The 17,717-nt window shown below is 63.6% G+C and overlaps 1 protein-coding gene across 1 annotated transcript; it reads right to left on the bottom strand.

Annotated features, from left to right (window-relative positions):
- Nucleotides 1-837: 837 nt before the first annotated feature.
- BLOC1S1 (biogenesis of lysosomal organelles complex 1 subunit 1) lies at nucleotides 838-7,616 on the bottom strand. Its single transcript, XM_039513773.1, has 4 exons — nucleotides 7,484-7,616; nucleotides 4,984-5,056; nucleotides 2,669-2,801; nucleotides 838-1,415 (listed from the first exon to the last, which is right to left on the bottom strand). The coding sequence occupies exons 1-4, from the start codon at nucleotides 7,542-7,544 to the stop codon at nucleotides 1,305-1,307; spliced, it is 378 nt and encodes a 125-aa protein (XP_039369707.1). The 5' UTR covers nucleotides 7,545-7,616; the 3' UTR covers nucleotides 838-1,304.
- Nucleotides 7,617-17,717: the final 10,101 nt, after the last annotated feature.

Genomic DNA, 17,717 nt, shown 5'->3' with positions numbered 1-17,717 from the left:
CTGCACCAGGCCAGGTCTAGAGCCAGAAGTGGGGCCCTGCCCCCCCATAGCGAGTGCACCCCCGGGAGCCCCCAGCCATGGTCAGGGGGCACGTGCCCCACAGGCAGGCAGCGAGGGGTAATGGGGGCTCGGGGGGGGGGGGGACCAGGGCAGCCGGACAGAAGGGGGGAGGGCGCCATGTTGGATCCACAGAGCTGCACAAGGTCTGGTGCGTGACTGCTCTGTGCCTCAGTTTCCCCAGCTGTACGATGGGTGAATTCCCTCATGGCACATGGGGCGGGGGCGGCTCGCAGGCCCCTGGGTGGTAGAGGGGACCCCGAGTGCCCAGGGACAGAACAGGAACCCCCCCACCAGCGCCCCCGGCCTGGCCCAGCTGGGGGGGGGAGATCAGTGCAGGGACCATGTGCTGAGCATGGGGCTGGGGTGGGATTAGCGGGCGCCCGGTCACACGGCTCCTTTGTCCGGGGCTCAGCAAGAGCCTCCGAGGTGGATTTAAGTGCGAAAGAGGATTTGGGGGAGGGGAGGGGGAGCCATGACCTGGCACAAACTCCCCCTCCCCCCTGGGGCAAGTTCCCCCCATGGCCAGCGCTCCTGCCCCCACCACAGCACCTCCTGCTGGAAACCCCCACCCAGTCCTCCGGCCCCGCCCCCCCATAGGGCCCCCTGCTGGGAACCCCCACCCAGTCCTCCTGCCATGCCCCCCACAGTGCCCCCTGCTGGGAACCCCCCCCCAGCCAGCGCTCCTGCCCTGCCCCCCACAGCACCCCCTGCTGGGAGAGCCTGGGTTCCCCTTACGGCCCAGCTCCCCCCTTACAGAGGCTCTGACACGCAGCCTGCTCCGGCTTAACTGATGCATTTTATTCCATTCCCCAGCGAAGCCGCCCTGCAGCACCACCCCGGGGTGGGGACAGGATCTCACCCCCCACCCCCCGAGCCAGCCACCCTCTGCCCAAGCCTCCTGCTGCAAGCCGCTCAGCACAGGGGCAGGCGACCTGCAGCCCAGTGAGAGGCTCCAGGGCCTCCACCCAACGGCTTCCCCCTGTGGCAGGGCACCAGAGGGCCCAGCAGCCCCCAGGGTCAGAGCAGAGCCCCTGCGGCCGGGGTCCCCCCCGCGGGCTGGCAGGACGGGGCCTCTCCCCCGGGGTGACGCTCAGAGACTGGAGGGCCGGCACACGGGCAATGGGTGCGGCCCAGGCGAGGGGGCACTCCGCTGCCCGTTCCCGCCGGGCGGGCACAGCAGGCGAGGGGTGTCCTGCGGGCGGCTCAGCATGGCGGCCAGGCGGGGGCTCCGGCCGGGCGGGGGCTCAGGAGCTGGAGGGCTGCAGCTGCCCCTTGTAGACGTACTCCAGGGCGGTGGCGATGGTCCGCATGTCCAGCTCGATGCTGCGCGCCCAGTTCTCCACGTCGCCGATCTCCTGTCAGCAGAGGAGGCGTCAGGGCCCTGCCTGCGGGGCTGGGGGTCCCCTCGAGAACCCTACCCCGCCCTGCCTGGGCCGGCTGCTGCCCGGCCCCCAGGACCAGGGGCGGCTCCAGCCATTTCGCCGCCCCAAGCACGGCGGCTGCCGCGGGAGGCGCTCTGCCGGTCGCCGGGCCGGCTCGGTGGACCTCCCACAGGCGTGCCTGCGGATGCTCCACCGGAGCCGCCCTCCCGGCGACCGGCAGAGCGCCCCCCGCGGCAGCCGCCCCAAGCGTGCTGGGGCCTGGAGCCGCCCCTGCCCCGACCTGGGCTGGGCTGGGCTGGGCAGAATGTGCCCAGGCGCGGTTCTCCCCTCTGGCCAGCAGGTGGCACCTTTCCCCGTTCAGCGCCCTGCACAGGAGCGCAGTGACCAGCAGGGGGGGGCGACTCCACCGCGGGGTCACCCCCCCCGCCCTGCTGGTGCCCCTCACTCCCGACCCGCAGCCCCTGCTAGCCCAGCCGAGTGCCTCCTGAGCGCACAGCGCCCGTCGTGCTGAACCATCCATTCCTTGCACCCGGGCAGCTGAGGCTGCTCCACTCATTGCACCCGTGCTGGGCCCCCGGAGCCAGCGCAGGCAGGACCAGAAGGGAACACTCCCGGCATCGCCAGCACCCCCCACGCCAGGCAGACGGTACGTCCGGCGCCGAGGCTGCAGGTGGGCGAGGCTGGGGGGTGCTGGGCGCACGGCCATGCCAGCCCGCTGGGTGGCCGAAGGGGAGGAGTCGGGCGCCAGCAGGGTCTGCGTCGGGCGGCTCTGACTCTGTGCGGGGAGAAGCACCGTCCTGCCGCCCCCCCACGCCCGCCGGGCACAAAGCGGCTCTGAGGCTCCGCCAAGCCAGGCTCAAAGGGCCAATTCTCTGCCCTGGAGCCACTTCTGTGGGGAGGCCGGAGGGAGACTAAGCCCTGGACAAAGGGCTCTGATCCGAGACGGCGGGAGAGGGCGGGGGTGGTGCCCATGCCAGCGTGATGGGGGCCCAGGCCTGTGTCAACAGAAGCTGGCACCAACCAGCTGCCTCCCCCCGCTCCACGGCCGAGGGCCCCAGGGAAATCCGAGCCCCCTCCCGCCAGCTGACAAGGCTGCTTTCCCCCAAGACCCTGGGCTGGAGGTGGGAGGGCACCTGCCTGGCATTCCTGTCTCTGCCCTCGGGGCAGGGCGGGGGGCAGCCGGGCAGGAGATCCACCCCCCCAAGGGCGTCCCGGGGCAGACTGACCTTGAGCGCCTGGTTGAAGTTCTCCACCATGCTGATCCACTGGCCCGTCTGCTTGGCGAACTGGGCAGCTTGGATCTGCAGCGTCTTCACCTCATGGTCCAGCTTCCTCTGGTTCACGTAGGCTTGGGCCACCCTGGGCAGGGCAGGGCAGGGCAGGAGGGTGATCAGCCGGCTGCCCCCTCGGGGACATGCCCCCTGCATCTCCATGCCGCCCCCTTCAGGGCCGGGAGCCAGGGGCCCGGGCCAGGGCAGGCCCCGGGGGAGCACGCCCCGGCGCTGGGAGTCTCTGGCTGGGGAAGTTCCCAAGCCAGAGCAGCTCAGCAGCAGCTGGGACCCATTACCAGGCCCTGGGAGCATCTGGTTCTCATCAGGCCGGGCCGCACGCGGGGCTGCTGGAGGGGGGAGGGATCTGGCCCGGCAGCCGGAGGGGGTGTGCCAGGCACCGAGAGCCGGGGCGTGGGCCATGGGGCACGGGCGTGGGGGAGGCATGTGGGCTGGGCCGGGCTGGGCCAGCTTCCTGGCGTGCGGTATGGGCGGCGGGGCAGGCACCCTCGCAGCCTGGCAGGGCGCCGGCCCATTGCCAGGCAGGGAATGCAGGCACAGGAGAGGGACCCAGGAGTCCTGCCTCCTCTAGCCACTAGCCCCACTGCCTCTGCAGCTCCCAGCCCCTCCCCAGGGGCGCTTCGGCCTCTCTGCGGGGACCACCACCAGGGGGCGCCATCGAGAGCCGGGCTGAGCCCCAGCATGTTCGTTTTGTGCCAGAGTCGGAGCTCACTTTCCCCAGGGGCTGCCAGTGGGGGCTGCTTGCCCGTCACGGGCACAGGGGCTGGCGTGCCCGACCCAGCTCAGACGGGTTATTTTCCCCGGGGGCTAAGAACAGAGCTGGCTCGGCCGGGGAGCCGGAACTGACAGAGCCCCCTGCAGAGACGCGCCTGGGGAGGAGCCGAGCCCGTGTGGCAGGAGGCTCCCCGGGGCCAGGTAATGCCCAGAACCCACGGGGCAGCGGGCCCGGCTCCTCAGCCCTGCACTGCAGCCAGTGAGCTCCAGGCCGCCCCGGAAGGCTGCGGGTGCTTGGAGAAGGGGCCGCCTGCCTGGTGGCGAAGCGGGAGGGCCCTGCTGCCTCTCAGCGCCCACCGGGCACCTGCAACACGACGCTGCCCAAAGCCTTTGCAACCCAACCCTTCCTGGTCTTGGCCGGGAGCGGCCCCCGGCTGGGCGGGTGCCCGTGGAGGGGGCGGCCCCCGGCTGGGCGGGTGCCCGTGGAGGGGGCGGCCCCCGGCTGGGCGGGTGCCCGTGGAGGGGGCGGCCAGCTGCCCAGGATCCAGCTCCCTTCCTGACGCAGCACTCGCTGCCCGACGAGCAGAGCCGCAGCCCTGCTTAACGCAGCCCGTGCCCAGAACCCGGCCGCAGCGTCCGCGCTGCCGAGCCGCTTCCCGCAGCCAGGGCAGCGGGCTCTTGGGCAGGGAGCTGTCCCGGTCGGGGGGCGCTGAGGAGTCTTTGCTGGCTCCGGTTTTCAGAGGATTACGCAGGCTTTACTCACACAGCCCCAGCTAGCACCAAGGGGGGCCGGGCACAGCCCCGGGCGATAGGCCCCTGAGCCACGAACCTTGAGCATGAATTTCAGTGAGGGGTGCAGGATGCGGAGCCCTGGAGACCACAGGCCCTGCCCCCAGCCAACCAGCTTCCCGCTCCCCTGGGGGGAGAGGGCGACTGGACCCCAGTCAGTGACGTGAAGGGGCCACACCCCAGCAGCACCTCGCTCTCCCCACCTGGCTGTGGTCTGAGGCCTGTGAACTCATGACACTCAGGCCACTGAACAGCCGTCAAACAGTAACTACTTGTGGCTGGTGCCTGCCTGGGTGGGCCCCGCCTGGACGGAAGGTTTCGTGCCCCATTACCTGGCTGCGAGGGCAGCGCGTCTCCTGCCGCAACGGGGCTCCTCTGCTAAAAAGGGCAGGGAAGCTGCTGAATCAGGGTGGGGACGTTCCATGGCCCCGGGCACTTTAAGCAGGTGGCCACAGCGGTGCCGGAGCCGGAGCCTCCCTCGCAGCGGGACCATGGGACAGTGGAAGGTGCTGGGCTGCCACTGGCCTCCCCTCTACGTCCGCAGAGCCCCCTGCCCCCACAGGGGCTAAGCCTCGGGGCCGGGGGCAGTTCAGTCACCACGCCCACGTAGTGCCACTCGCTGCTCCCCTGGAGGCGACTGGCTCTGGAAATCCCAGCCCAGCCCTGGGGAGGCCGCGGGGAAACGCCCATCCCCGTGCGCCGGGCAGGACACGCTTTTCCCAACGCTGCTGAGCAGCTCGGCCACTCACCCGACGTTCAGGTGATCCGTCAGGGCCTCGGTCAGGCACGTGGCTGCAGCAATGGCCTCTCGCCGTCTCCGCTCTGCAAGGGAAAGGCCCGAGTGCCTCAGTGTTTGTACTGGGGGGGTGGGGGGGGGCAGACCGACTGCCCCTTTGAGACGTCGCCCCGCCAGCACTGATCCCAGCTCGTGCAATGGCAGGAGGTCCCGGAGACAAGCGCGAGCACGAGGCGGGGCTGATCCCCGTGAGCGGCGGCGACACGTCCCCCACCCCAGGCGCTCAGCAGAACCAGGGGGCTCTGGGACGGCCTTGGAGGTGGCTGCGCCGCCTGGGAAACGCTGTCAAAGCTCAGGCAATGATGAGGTGTTTGTACAGCGCTAGAGGGCGGGATCTGGCGTTAGTCCGGGGGGGGATGGGAGCCAGGACTCCTAGGTTCTACCCCCGGCTCTGGGAGGCCAGCAGAGTCTAGGGGTTACAGCAGGTGGCCAGGAGCAGCGTAACCCACACACCTCCTGGCTGTGCCGCGGGCGAGCGAGCGTGAGTCTGTGCTACAGCCCTGGCTAACAGCCCGCTGCCTGTTAGTCATGCACGAAGCTCCAGAGGGCCCAGGTTCGAGCCGACCGGCGGCTGTCGGCGTTACACCAGGACTCTCTGGAGTCGCTACAGGCTGGGGACTGACTGGCTAAGCGGCAGTTCTGCTGAAAAGGACCCAGGGGTTGCAGTGGACGAGAAGCTGGATATGAGTCAGCAGTGTCTCCTCCTTGCCAAGAAGGCTAATGGCATTTTGGGCTGCATTAGTAGGAGCGTTGCCAGCAGATGGAGGGAAGTGACTACTCCCCTTTATTCGGCACTGGTGAGGCCACACCTGGTGTATCGTGTCCAGTTTTGGTCCCCCCCACTACAGTTGTGGACAAATTGGAGAGAGTCCAGCGGAGGGCAAGGAAAATGATCAGGGGGCTGGAGCACACGAGTTACGAGGAGAGGCTGAGGGAACTGGGATTGTTTAGCCTGCAGAAGAGAAGAGTGAGGGGGGATTTGATAGCTGCTTTCAGCTACCTGAAGGGGGTTCCAAAGGGGCTGGATCTAGACTGTTCTCAGTGGTGGCCGATGACAGAACAAGGAGCAATGGGCTCAGGAAGCAGTGGGGCAGGTCTAGGTTGGATATCAGGAGGGTGGTGAAGCACTGGGATGGGTGCTGGAGGGAGGTGCTGGGATCTCCATCCTCAGAGGTTTTCCGGCCTGGCCTGCCACAGCCCTGGCTGGGTGAGTGGTGGGGGCAGGTCCTGCTCTGAGCAGGGGGGGACCGGACCCCCCCAGGTCCCGCCAGCCCGGCTAGACCCAGCCTGGCTGGGTGAGTGGTGGGGGCAGGTCCTGCTCGCGGGGGGGGGGAACCAGACACCCCCAGGTCCCGCCAGCCCTGGCTGGGTGAGTGGTGGGGGCGGCTCCTGCTCTCGGGGACTGGACACCCCAGGTCCCGCCGGCCGGGCCAGCCCCAGCCCTGGCTGGGTGAGTGGTGGGGGCGGGTCCTGTTCTCGGGGACGGGACCGGGCACCCCAGGTCCCGCCAGCCCTGGCTGGGTGAGTGGTGGGGCGGGTCCTGCTCTGAGCAGGGGACTGGCACCCCAGGTCCCCGGCCCAGCTAGACCCAGCCCTGGCTGGGTGAGTGGTGGGGGCGGGTCCTGCTCTGAGCGGGGGGTGGGGGAACCGGACACCCCCAGGTCCCGCCAGCCCTGGCTGGGTGAGTGGTGGGGGCGGGTCCTGTTCTCGGGGAGGACCGGGCACCCCCAGGTCCCGCCAGCCCTGGCTGGGTGAGTGGTGGGGGCGGGTCCTGCTCTCGGGGGGCGGGGGGGGGACCGGACACCCCCAGGTCCCGCCGGCCCGGCCAGCCCCAGCCCGGGCTGGGAGAGAGGTGGGGCGGGTCCTGCTCTGAGTGGGGACCGGGCACCCCAGGTCCCGCCAGCCCTGGCTGGGAGGTCCCGCCAGCCTGGCTGGGTGAGTGGTGGGGGCAGGTCCTGCTCTGAGCAGGGGGGGACCGGACCCCCCCAGGTCCCGCCGGCCCGGCTAGACCCAGCCCTGGCTGGGTGAGTGGTGGGGGCGGGTCCTGCTCTCGGGGGGGGGGGGCTTGGAGCAGGGCCGCCCGGAGTCAGGACACCTGGGTCCCGATCCAGCTTGGCCACCCGGAGCGGCCCCCCCCCCGTGCCTCAGTTTCCCCACCGAACTGGGGGTGCAAAGGGCTGAACGACACCAGCGGGGCCACGGCCGCCCTCGCGGGTGACGTCATGATATGACGTCACGAGAAGAGTAACGGGGCCACCGAGTCCTGGGGCAGGCAGCCCCCGAACGGTGATGTCACGAGTGTCGTCATCACGCAGCACCATGGCGCCCCCGAGGCCTGGCGCGACGCGGACAGGCGGGTCCAGCCCTCCTGAGTGACGGCCGCACGGGCCAATAGGAACCCGGCCGGGGGCAGGTTGCCATGGAGACGCCGGGACCCCCCCCCGGGCTCTCACCTTGCTGCTCCCTGCGCTCGCTCTGCCTGGCCTGGTGCTCGCGCAGCAGCCGGGACAGCATCGCCGGGCCGCGCCGCGCCGCGCCGCCGCGCGCGGGGTCATGGGACTGCGCCGCCACGTGACCGCCCGCGGCCCCGCCCCCGCCACGGGGCGGGGCCTACGGGGCCAGAGCGGGGCGCGGGAGGATGTCGCCCCTGGCGGTGGGGAGGTGATGCGGGGGCGTTTGGCGGGGGTGATGTGGCGGGGTTGGCACAGGGGTGATGCAGTGGGGGGGCATATGGCGGGGGAGACATGGTGGGGGGTTGGCACTGGGGTGTGAGGTGGGGGGGTTGGCACGGGGGGGTGATGCAGGGGGGGGGCATATGGCGGGGAGACATGGTGGGGGGTTGGCACTGGGGTGTGAGGCGGGCGGGGGGAGACGTGCTGGGGGGTGCTTGGCACTGGGGGGGAGACACAGCGGGGGGGGCGCGATGTGGCCAGCGTAGGCGCTCGCTGACGAACATCAGTGGCTGTGTTAAGTCAACACATAGACCAGACCCCGGAGTCACTGAAGTGTTTCACAGAGTCTGGACGGAGTTTCTGGCTGGGGCCAAAGTGCCCCTCACTCATTTGGCCTCACAAGAATTCAGTGTAAACACAGCTCATATCCACCTTGGAAGGTCCTTAAAGTGTCTCCAGGAGCTCTGATTTCACCCTTCCACACCAGTCTCACGCTGGGGGTGTGACGCCTGGCTAGAAAGGGTTAAACATCCTGCAAAATAAATAATCCTGGAAAGACTTGTGGGGAGAGAAGGTTTGTGTTCTTGTGTCTTTACATATGTAGGAGTAGGGTCGTCTGTGCTGTACTCTGCTCATTCAGCGGGCGAAAGGAGCTCCTGTCAATCTCGGTGTTCATCTCTCTTGGACAGGTACTGTGCATCGTGGAGGAACAAGCCAATGGCCTTATGTTAACCGGTGATGGAAAATGTTCAGGGTAATCTGAATTTTCAGTTTGCTGCAACTGAAGGCTGTGGAAGTGATTTAATCAAGGAAGTTTAGTTCCTAACAGCCAGAAATTTTCTGTTAATGGATCCATTGACTTTCCTTTTGCAGATCCAGTGTGGATCACTTTGAGAAAGTCTCAGATGGAGTAAAAGCTTTAAAGGAAGAGGAACAACCTTATAACCAAGTGGCTGGGTTTGGCCAGGTTGTTGGAGAGACAATGGTGTTTGTCAAGGTGCCTTCCCCACTCTGAACTTTAGGGTACAGATGTGGGACCTGCATGGACACTTCTAAGCTTAATTACCAGCTTAGAGCTGATATTGCTGCCACCATCCAGAATTTCTGAGTATCTGGATCACTCCCTTCCCCACAAAAAACCTTCACCTCCCTGGGTAGCCTTGAGAGACTCCTCCACCAATTCCCTGGTGGACACTGATCCAAATCCCTTGGATCTTAAAACAAGGAGAATTTAACCACCACCCCCCCATCCTTTCCCCCCACCAACTCCTGGTGGATCCAGATCCAACCCCCTTGGATCTAAAAACAAGGAAAAATCAATCAGGTATTAAGAAAAAGAAAGGTAAAAGAAAACCCTCTGGGAGAAATTAGCAAACCAGCTATTCTCACAGACAACAGATTCAAAACACAGAGGATGTTCCTCTGGGCACAAATTTAGTTACACAAAAAATACCCCAAATGATAATTCCCTTAATGATACCAAGACAAGTTACAAAGAAAATAAACATAAACCTATTTACCCCTTTCTAAAGGTACTACTCTGATAAGAGGCTGGTTCCTTGATCTTTTTCACTCCGGCTGAAACTGAAACTCTAAACAAAGGAAAACTTCCCTCCTTCCTTTTCACCCAGGAAAGCTCATGCTGCAAAACATCTGTTAGTCTATAAGGTGCCACAGGATTCTTTGCTGCTCCTTCCTTTTGAAACATCTTGTTCCCCCATTGGTTCCTCTGGTCAGGTGTCAGCTAGGCTAGGTGAACTCCTTAACCCTTTACAGGTAAAAGAGGCATTAACCCTTAACTATCTGCTTCTGACAGTGTTGGAACAGGACTGTCTCCATGCTGATTCTGGGAGTGAGCATCTGTGCTTCAAGGTCTGAGGACAGATTTGGTTACTGGTGTTTCAAAGCAGAACAGTTTTATGGCCGAATGCTTGAGGATGCAGGGGAGAGCCAGCAAACTCTCACCCTCAGACTCTTTGGATTTGTGTGGTTGTCACGGACTCACAGATCGTGCTCACTCGTGGCCCCGTGCGGTCCGTGGGGGGTGCCCCTTTCAGTGCAACAGCCCTTCACGGGGGTCCACTCTCAGGGTCAGGCCCCTCCACCTCCTGGAGCTGCAGCTCTCTGAGCCTTAGCACGTCTGTCTCTCGCCGTGGGCTCCCTCAGGGAGTCCCCTTGCTCTGGACCCCCCAGGCCTCCTCACCCCCGAAGGGGTTCATGCCCCCTGTTCTCTAGCCCGGAGCGACTCTCCCCCAGCGTAACACAGGAGGTTTATTGAGCGTTGAACCCAGCACTGGAAACTCTCAGGGCCTCAGGCCTGGCCTCCCTCAGCCCAGCACATCCCAGTCCCCCTGCACCCAGGTGGGCTCTGCCTGCTCCCCCTTTCCAGCCCCGAGCCCCCCTGCTTCCCAGCTGGGCCTCCGATACCCCCGGCCCCAAGCCCCCTCTGTCCATTGGCTTCTCTCCAGGGAAACAGGGTCGTAAACAGGCAGGCCTGGGTCTCCCCTCCTCTTAGCCCCCCTCTGGCCCCTGTGGCTGGAACTGGCTGGTCAGGTCACCGGGGTCCTCTCCCCGCAGCCCATTGTCCCCCACTGGCCAGAACCGGCTGAGACTCCTGAGCTGGGTCTCCGGGTCACCAGGTCACCGATCGCTGGGGGCCAGGGTCCCAAGTTCCCTCTCTGGTCCTCTGTACCAACAAACTCCCTCTCCCCATAGCTCATTAAACCAGTAACACTGAGTCCTCCTCCCTCTGCATGCAACCCCCTGGGAAACACAAAAAACCCAAGAAACGCCCCACTTCGTCACAGTGGTATCTCTGTAAAGCAGAGTCCAGCCTTGGAATTAGTAGCAATTAAGGATGTGAAAACTGGCGAACAAGCTAGTGTCTGTGCTGATGCACATTACCTGGCTGACAGAGAGAAGAAAAACTTGCTAATAGCTGTTAGCACAGAGCACGCGGGGGGGGGGGGTGCTGAGCACCCACCGGGAAGAGGGGACGTTGTCGCCTGTGGTTGGGGATGTGGCGTCATTGACATGAACTGTGACTGTATAGATCATTGTTGCAGCCAAGGTCCTATAGTTGCACCAGATCTTTTACAAAGGTGGTCAAGTGAGAGTCTATGGAAAGGTTACGATTTGCTGGTTACGATGATGCTCTCTGGGTGCTTGTATCATTTTTGTATTTAAAGTTATGAATATTGGCTCTGTCCTGTCTGTGTTTCACACTTGTGCTGTGCTTCTGGGTGACACCTCAGACAATGTGGCATCAGCTCTGCCTGGCTGCTTGATGGCCCATTAAGGCCCATCAGCTACAACTGACCCATTGAGAGAAGCAGCTACACCTTGTGACTCAGGAAGGCAGGGACAGGCCCGTGGAGAGAACTCAGGTTTTTCTATGGTGCCATGTGCTGGGTGACGTGTCTTTGGGTCAAAGGACGCAGAGGCCACATGGCAAGAGACTATAAAAGGCATCTGCATCATCTCCATTGTGTCTTCAGTCCTGCTTCTGACCTCTGGAGGGACTTTGCTCCACTGAAGCTCTGAGCAAAGGGCTGAATGACCCATCCCAGCGGGGGATGTTCCAGAGACTTGATTTGAACCTGCAGTTTATTCCATCCCTGCTACAAGCCTGAACCAAGACCTTTGCTATTACTGGATGTAATTGATTCCATTTAACCAATTCTAGCTCTCAGCTCTATTTTGTTCGTTTTATGAATAAACCTGTAGATTGTAAGGGATTGGCACCCATGTGATTTGTGGGTAAGATCTAACTGGGTATATTGAGCTGGGGCTGGGGCTTGGTCCTTTGGGATCGGGAGAACCTTGTTCCTTTATTGGGGTGTTGGTTTTCGTAACCATTCGTCCCCAGGACGAGTGGCGCTGGTGGGGATACTGGGAGACTGGAGTGTTGGAGGGAATTGCTTGTGTGACGTGTGGTTAGCCAGTGGGGTCCTCTCTGGCTGGCTGGTTCGGTTTGCAAAGCAGCTGTGGCTGCCCTGCTGTAAGGAATTTGTCCTGAATTGATACCCTCAGAAGTGTCCTGCCAGAGGCCGGTCGTTCCAGGGGCGTTTGGCCGGGGGGGATATGCCCTGCCTCCGCTGTGCCCTGCAGTAGGGGACTGACCCAGCAGGGTGGTGGTTGGCCCCGGGGCTGGCACAGTGCCGGGCGTTTTGAGGCAATACAGTGACATGTTTGGAGGTGGTGTTGCCACGGCACATCACACACGGCGCCATGCGAGAGCCGGTTGCCAGAGCGGGGATGTTTTTGGCACCCCCACTAACGCATTGTGATGGGACGCGGTGACGTGTCTTTCCCACGCAGCCCCCGGAGCAGTGACGATGCCCAGGCTCGGTGGCGCTGCTTTCCCGGGCGGCTTTGCCATGCCGTGGGGGGGTGGTGAAGTTCTGACACAGTCTGGTGCTGCTTCGTCATGGCACGTTGTGATTTGAGTCGGCAGGACAATGTGTGGATGCAGCGTCCTCACTCTGCGCTGAAACGTTACTGTCGTGTGACCGCCGGGGCTGCTGGTGGGAGCTGAGTGAGTGAGCCGGGACCAGCTTGTGATTAGCGTTAGTTACACACCACAGGGAAAGGACCCCGAATAAGTGTAAGAAAAATAGATCCCAGACAAAAGAGACAAGTGAAATACTAATTCTGGTTCCTGTTTTCGGTTAGATCCTGTCAGAATGAGCCAGGTGGCCTTGTGGCTGTATCCAAGCAGCAGCACTGAAATGCCGCCACCTCTGGGGCAGGATGCATCGGCTGTTTAACAGCACATGGCAAGTTTAGGACAGGAAGTGGAGGAGAATCCTAGATCTGATTGACTTCAGGAGGATGTTGGGAAGGCAGAATGGAATTAGCCGGGTTGGAATTAGGTCAAGACAAAAAAGAGGAAGATTAAGGCACTGAACTGGGACTACGGAGATCTGGAGTCAGTTCCTAGCTCTGCCACCGGCTGCCTGGGAGGACTTGGGCCAGTCCCTTCATCTCTCTGGAGCCAGTACTTCCTCCTCGGCCCCACCATAATGTAAACTCTGGGAATGACCTGACCCTCCACTTGGCTCTTCTGGAGGAGGGCGAGCCCCAAGGGTGCAGCTACCTCTTGGGGGGAGACATGGAGGGTCCCCACCACTCTGGAATTTTGCAGGCTTGTCTCAATTTTAATACAGTCGGCTGCACATTTCCCTTGCCAGGATGAGCCTCTTCTGCACCCGGGATTGGGCAGCGGGGCCTTGACTTCTCTCTCGTTCCTTCCCCCTTCTTCGCTGCATCCAGCTTTGATCCCAGCTCTGGGGCTGCATTTCATGGCGTGGCCTGGGCCGGACGCCCCACCAGTTCCACAGCCATTCGGGCCAAGTGGCAGGACGCTGCGGCCCATTCTCCTCGCCAAGAGGGCTTCGCGCTGCTGACTTGGCTGGAGCTACTCTGCTTTACACCGGTGTCAGCGGCAGGAGAATCAGACCCTTGGGAGTGCCAGTGCTTTGGGGGGGGGGGGGGTTTGTCTGTCTGCCTTGGCAGAGAGTCTAGTGCCGTGGGGCTCACGGGCCCTGCCTGGGGCTCCTAGCCACAGATCATATCATCTGGGCCCCATCAGCGCTGCACCTGGGCCCCTCTCGATCTGTGCTGTCTGGGGGGGTTGTGTAGGTGGCATGGGCGGCTGCCTGGCTGCTCGGCTCCATCTCAGGGCACGATGGGTGGGGGAGGCGGCAGGTACGTGAAATAGCAGCAGCCTGGGAAGGAGCTGGCTGGGCTCCAAAGACGGGGGAGCCTGAGCCGTGGCGCTCGAGAGCCAGGAACACTCCGGAGATGGAATTAGCCTGCAGTGGACTCCAGACGCAGCCCCAGCTCCCGAAGGGTGAGTCGGCAAACGAGCACGTGGGGGCTGAGCTCACCGCCTTCGGCTGGCGTCAGAGCTGCATTTAGAGCTGGCGTAAGGCGGCATCTGTTGGAGCAGAGCCTGGTGATCTAGCTCTGAGGGGCTGGTCCGGGAAGGTTGGGGGGCCCTTGGACACGGGATTGGGGGCGTTGGGGAGCGCAGGGGAGGAGAGGCTGAAGGCTGGGACGCACGACTCGGTCGAGTCCCCAATCTGCCCTAGTCCCTCTGTCCCTCCAGGGGGCTGACGGCCTCCTGCTCTGGTTATTCAGCCCAGCGCCAGGAGGAGAAAGACGTGATGTGGAGCCCCAGGGCTGGAGTCTGGGGTGCCCTGCGGTGACCGCGTGTGACGGGGTGGGGGTTAGCCATTTGGAGGGAATACGTGCGTGCCTCGGTTTCCCCTGTGGTGCGTGGTTAACGAGGTGGCGGGTAAAAGGTTGTTTATTCTTGGCAAAGCCCCAGAGATCCAGGTCTGACTGAGGCCAGGCCTAGGGCCTCAGGCCCATGGACAGTCCTAGGGGACAATGGCCCCTTCGCTTGCCCAGACATGGATCCTAGCGACTAAGGACCATGCGTGGAGGCCAGCGGGCTGTGGAGAAGGAAGGGCTAGGGAGGCCGGGCAGGTGGAGAACAGAGCATTGAGGAGGGGCCCGTGGGGTTAAGTGTGGGCTGTCAGAGGCAGGGGACAGGCTCCTGGGCTGGGACCAGAGACACCTCAGGGCTCAGGGCTCTGGGCTGCGCCAGCCGGACTTTGCTGAACGTTGTTCTCTGTGTGAACTAAGGACGTTCTGCGCTGTGTCCAGACGGGTAATAAACCCTCCTGCTGTTACCCCGCCGGCCGAGAGTCACTGCAGAGTCCGGGAGCCGGGGGTGCAAGTCTCCCTCGGGTGCTCAGTCCAGGTGGACTCGCTGCAGGGAGCTCCCGGCACAACACCGGGCTCTGACGGCTCAGACGGTGAAGCTGGGGGCTGACCCCCGTGAGCGTGTGACCCTGAGGGGGCTGATGCGCTGAAGGGGTCCCCCAGGGAGTTCCAGAGCTGTCGGAGAGCACCGGGCCTGTGGCTCTGTGACACCTCGATACTGAATATCGTTTCTTTAGCAGGATCCCAGAGCACTTTAAAGACGGGGTTTGCAGGGATCGTTCACTCACGGCTGCCATGCAGCTGTTTCTGGGGTGGATGGTTGCAGCTGTTTAACAGCATGCGGCAACCCTATGCCACGGTCTGGGCCAGGAGTGGAAGAAGAACCAGGCCCCTGGGATCTTCGTTGCCCGTGAGGCATGTGGACGTCTGTGTCCGTGGCTGAACTGTAAGATGGCACCTCTAGCCGCATAGTCCACAGCTGGGCCCCTCCTCAGCCGTGTCGCCCACTCCTCACTCGGGCCCTGCTACCGCGGCTCCAGGGCTGAGTTTAGCTGCTCGGAGCAGGAGACGCTCTGACGGGAGCTACCAGCGTCGCTTGGCCCAAAGTTAGCACAGGGACGGTGTAAAAATAGCCCTGGCTGACTCCCTGCCCTGCGCACCTGGCGACAGATCGGCTGCCTCCGGCGACACAACCACGTTCTCCCAGGCGCCGGCCCCGCGGGAGCCCATCCAGGGGATCGAATTGTTGCCTGTGTTGGTGGCAGAGCGAACAGCCGAACGCTGTCGGAGGCAGAGCGCCCGGCCAGGCACTCGGCACCTTCGGAGAGCCAGGCCCGAGGTGGCTCAAGCTGGAGTCAGTTCTGAGGGTTTGGAGTTGCCCACAGCTGGTGGCAGCGCTGGGAACGGAGCCAGGAGCCCTGCACTGTAGCCACTCAGCGGGGTCAGACTGGGAAATGGGGCGGGGGGGGGGCTGTTCTGCCTAGTGCCACCCGCAGATGAGCGCTGACCTCCTGACACCCCGTGGGGCCGGGCCACGGTTCATCTCTAAGCTCTGCGGGGCCCTTCGGCGGTGGGGTGTGTGTGCAAACCAGCAGTGGCATCTCCCAACTGCCCTCCTCTCCATGAGGGGTGGGGGCGTTAGCCATGCTCGGCCCTGGGAATCTGAGTCCACCCCTCCCTGCGATGAAGGGGACGGTTCACACTTCGCTGAGCTATTGGCCCAGGCTCTGTGCAGACTCTGGCAGACGTAGCTGCCTGGGTTACTCACGGGTCAGGTTTTCTTCGCCCCTCGCATGGCTAGGCATGAACGCTGAGATTCTGTCGCCGAGCTGGCCCCTGCAGAGAGGTGCCAGGCAGGTATATGGGCACGGACCAGCTGCCCTGTCGTCACGTTGCCGTCCGCCCTCCTCCCTCTACTCTCTAGCTTCTTCCCCTCCGTGCTGGAGGATGGTCCCGGGAGGGGCTGCAGGACTCGGCCCTGGGCCGGAGTTCAGAGAGCAGCCTTGGTGCTGCCGCTCTCAAGAACCGGAGGGGTCTGGGGAGCGGCTCCCTCTGTGTGTGTCCAGCGGGTGGAGGCCACAGCCTGGCCCGAGCGGGATCCAAAGGTGGAGAGCCCCAGATCATTGCTTTAAAGAATCTCGTGGTTTTTAAACTAACCTCCGGATCTGGGGGTGCTAGACGCGGACGGTGGAAGCCTGGGGTCGGCAGGGGGCTGAATGTAGCGGGTTCAGGGCAGCTTTACAAACCCTCCGCAGGGGTTCTCAGACTTTTGTTCTGGTGACTCCTTGCACACAGCAGCCTCTGCGTGCGACCCCCCCCCATATAAATGAAAAACAGGTTTGTATCTATTTAACACCATTATAAACGCTGGAGGCAAAGCGGGGTTTGGGGTGGAGGCTGACAGCTCGTGACCCCCCATGTAATAACCGTGTGACCCCCTGCGGGGTCCCGACCCTCTGCCCTACAGAACAGCAGCAGGAGCGAGAGACGCAGAGGGTGTCTTGCTTCGCTAACCAGGCTCCAGGACTTGGCTGCAGGGTGTGGCCTTGGGGCCGCGTTTGGAGCAGACAGATGGCTGAGTGCCCCCTCTGTGCCGAGGGCTGCAGGGACGACCCCAGGCTCGGTTTCATTTCCACCGGCTGTTCCTCGTTTCCCAGCCACACCTGAGCGACACCAGCCTTCTCCCGCCGGATGGGCCGTGCAAAGATGCTGCCGAGAGGGGGGGTCTGATCTCAGGTCTCGGGTGTGGGGAGGGATGTGCAGGGGGAGGGAGTTAACAGAGGCTAAAGCCACATGCTCCCTTGGGACGGTGGCTTGAATCGGGCCCTTTCCCAGGTTCCACTGCGAAGGAAAAGCTCCTGGGGCTCATCTGCCATGAGGCAGCTGGTCCCAGAGACGGGGCTCTGCAAAGGGGCGGGGTCCCCCCATCTGTCCCAGCGCTGCCTCGGCCTGGAGAGCAGAAGTGAAGCAGCTGGGGGAGGAAGGTCAAGGGTCGCCTGATTCTTGGGCTGCTGCATCCAGCGGCCGAGCTGGAGCCGACTCACGCGGACGCAGCGGCTCTGCCAACTCCCAAATATCTTGTCAAGCCCGTGGGGAGCGGGAGCGGTTAAAAATAGCTGGAAATGGGCTGGAAAAATGTGACGCCCACCGTGCTCCCGTTTGGGGTCAGGCCTGTGCTCCAGGGCCCGGCCGTTCCCTCTCGTTCGCAGCCGTCCTGCAGTGGGAGCGGCACTGCATGTCCTTCCTCCCGGGAAGGGAGCGCCCCGGGGGTTCACTCTTACCCACTTCTGCAAACTCCCGCCAGCCCACATTGTGTAAGGAAGCACAAGGCAGCGTGTAGGCCTGCCCGCGGCTGGGGCTTGCTGCTGGGGGGGGGTCTAGTCCCCGTTTCCCAGCCTCTCCCAGCAGGGGGCGCTGGAAGCAGTGGGGCAGGAGGTCACACTCCCAGCAGGGGGCGCTGGAAGCAGTGGGGCAGGAGGTCACACTCCCAGCAGGGGCACTATTGCGGATGGGGGGGAGCTGTGGCTGTTGGGACCTGGGTGGCAGGGAGCTCGCTGGCAGGGGCTTCCCAGCTGCTCCAGCGGCAGCACCCCAAGGTGCTTTACAAATTGACGCCTGCGACCAGGCACTTCCCTCCCTGCTGCCATGCAGCCGCCTCTGGGGTGGAACATGGCAGCTGGCTCGCAGCGAAGAACGCAGGGCACTGGCACGTCCCCGCCCGGTGCTGCGCAGCTGGGGTGTCGGGGGGCTGCTCAGGGCGGGAACTGGGCCACGCACAGAG

This window comes from Mauremys reevesii, linkage group 25, assembly GCF_016161935.1.
Source record: "Mauremys reevesii isolate NIE-2019 linkage group 25, ASM1616193v1, whole genome shotgun sequence".
In the NCBI taxonomy this organism is placed as follows: domain Eukaryota; kingdom Metazoa; phylum Chordata; order Testudines; family Geoemydidae; genus Mauremys; species Mauremys reevesii.
The sequence above is the reverse complement of the archived record's forward strand: the minus strand, read 5'-3'. Positions and strand labels throughout refer to the sequence as shown.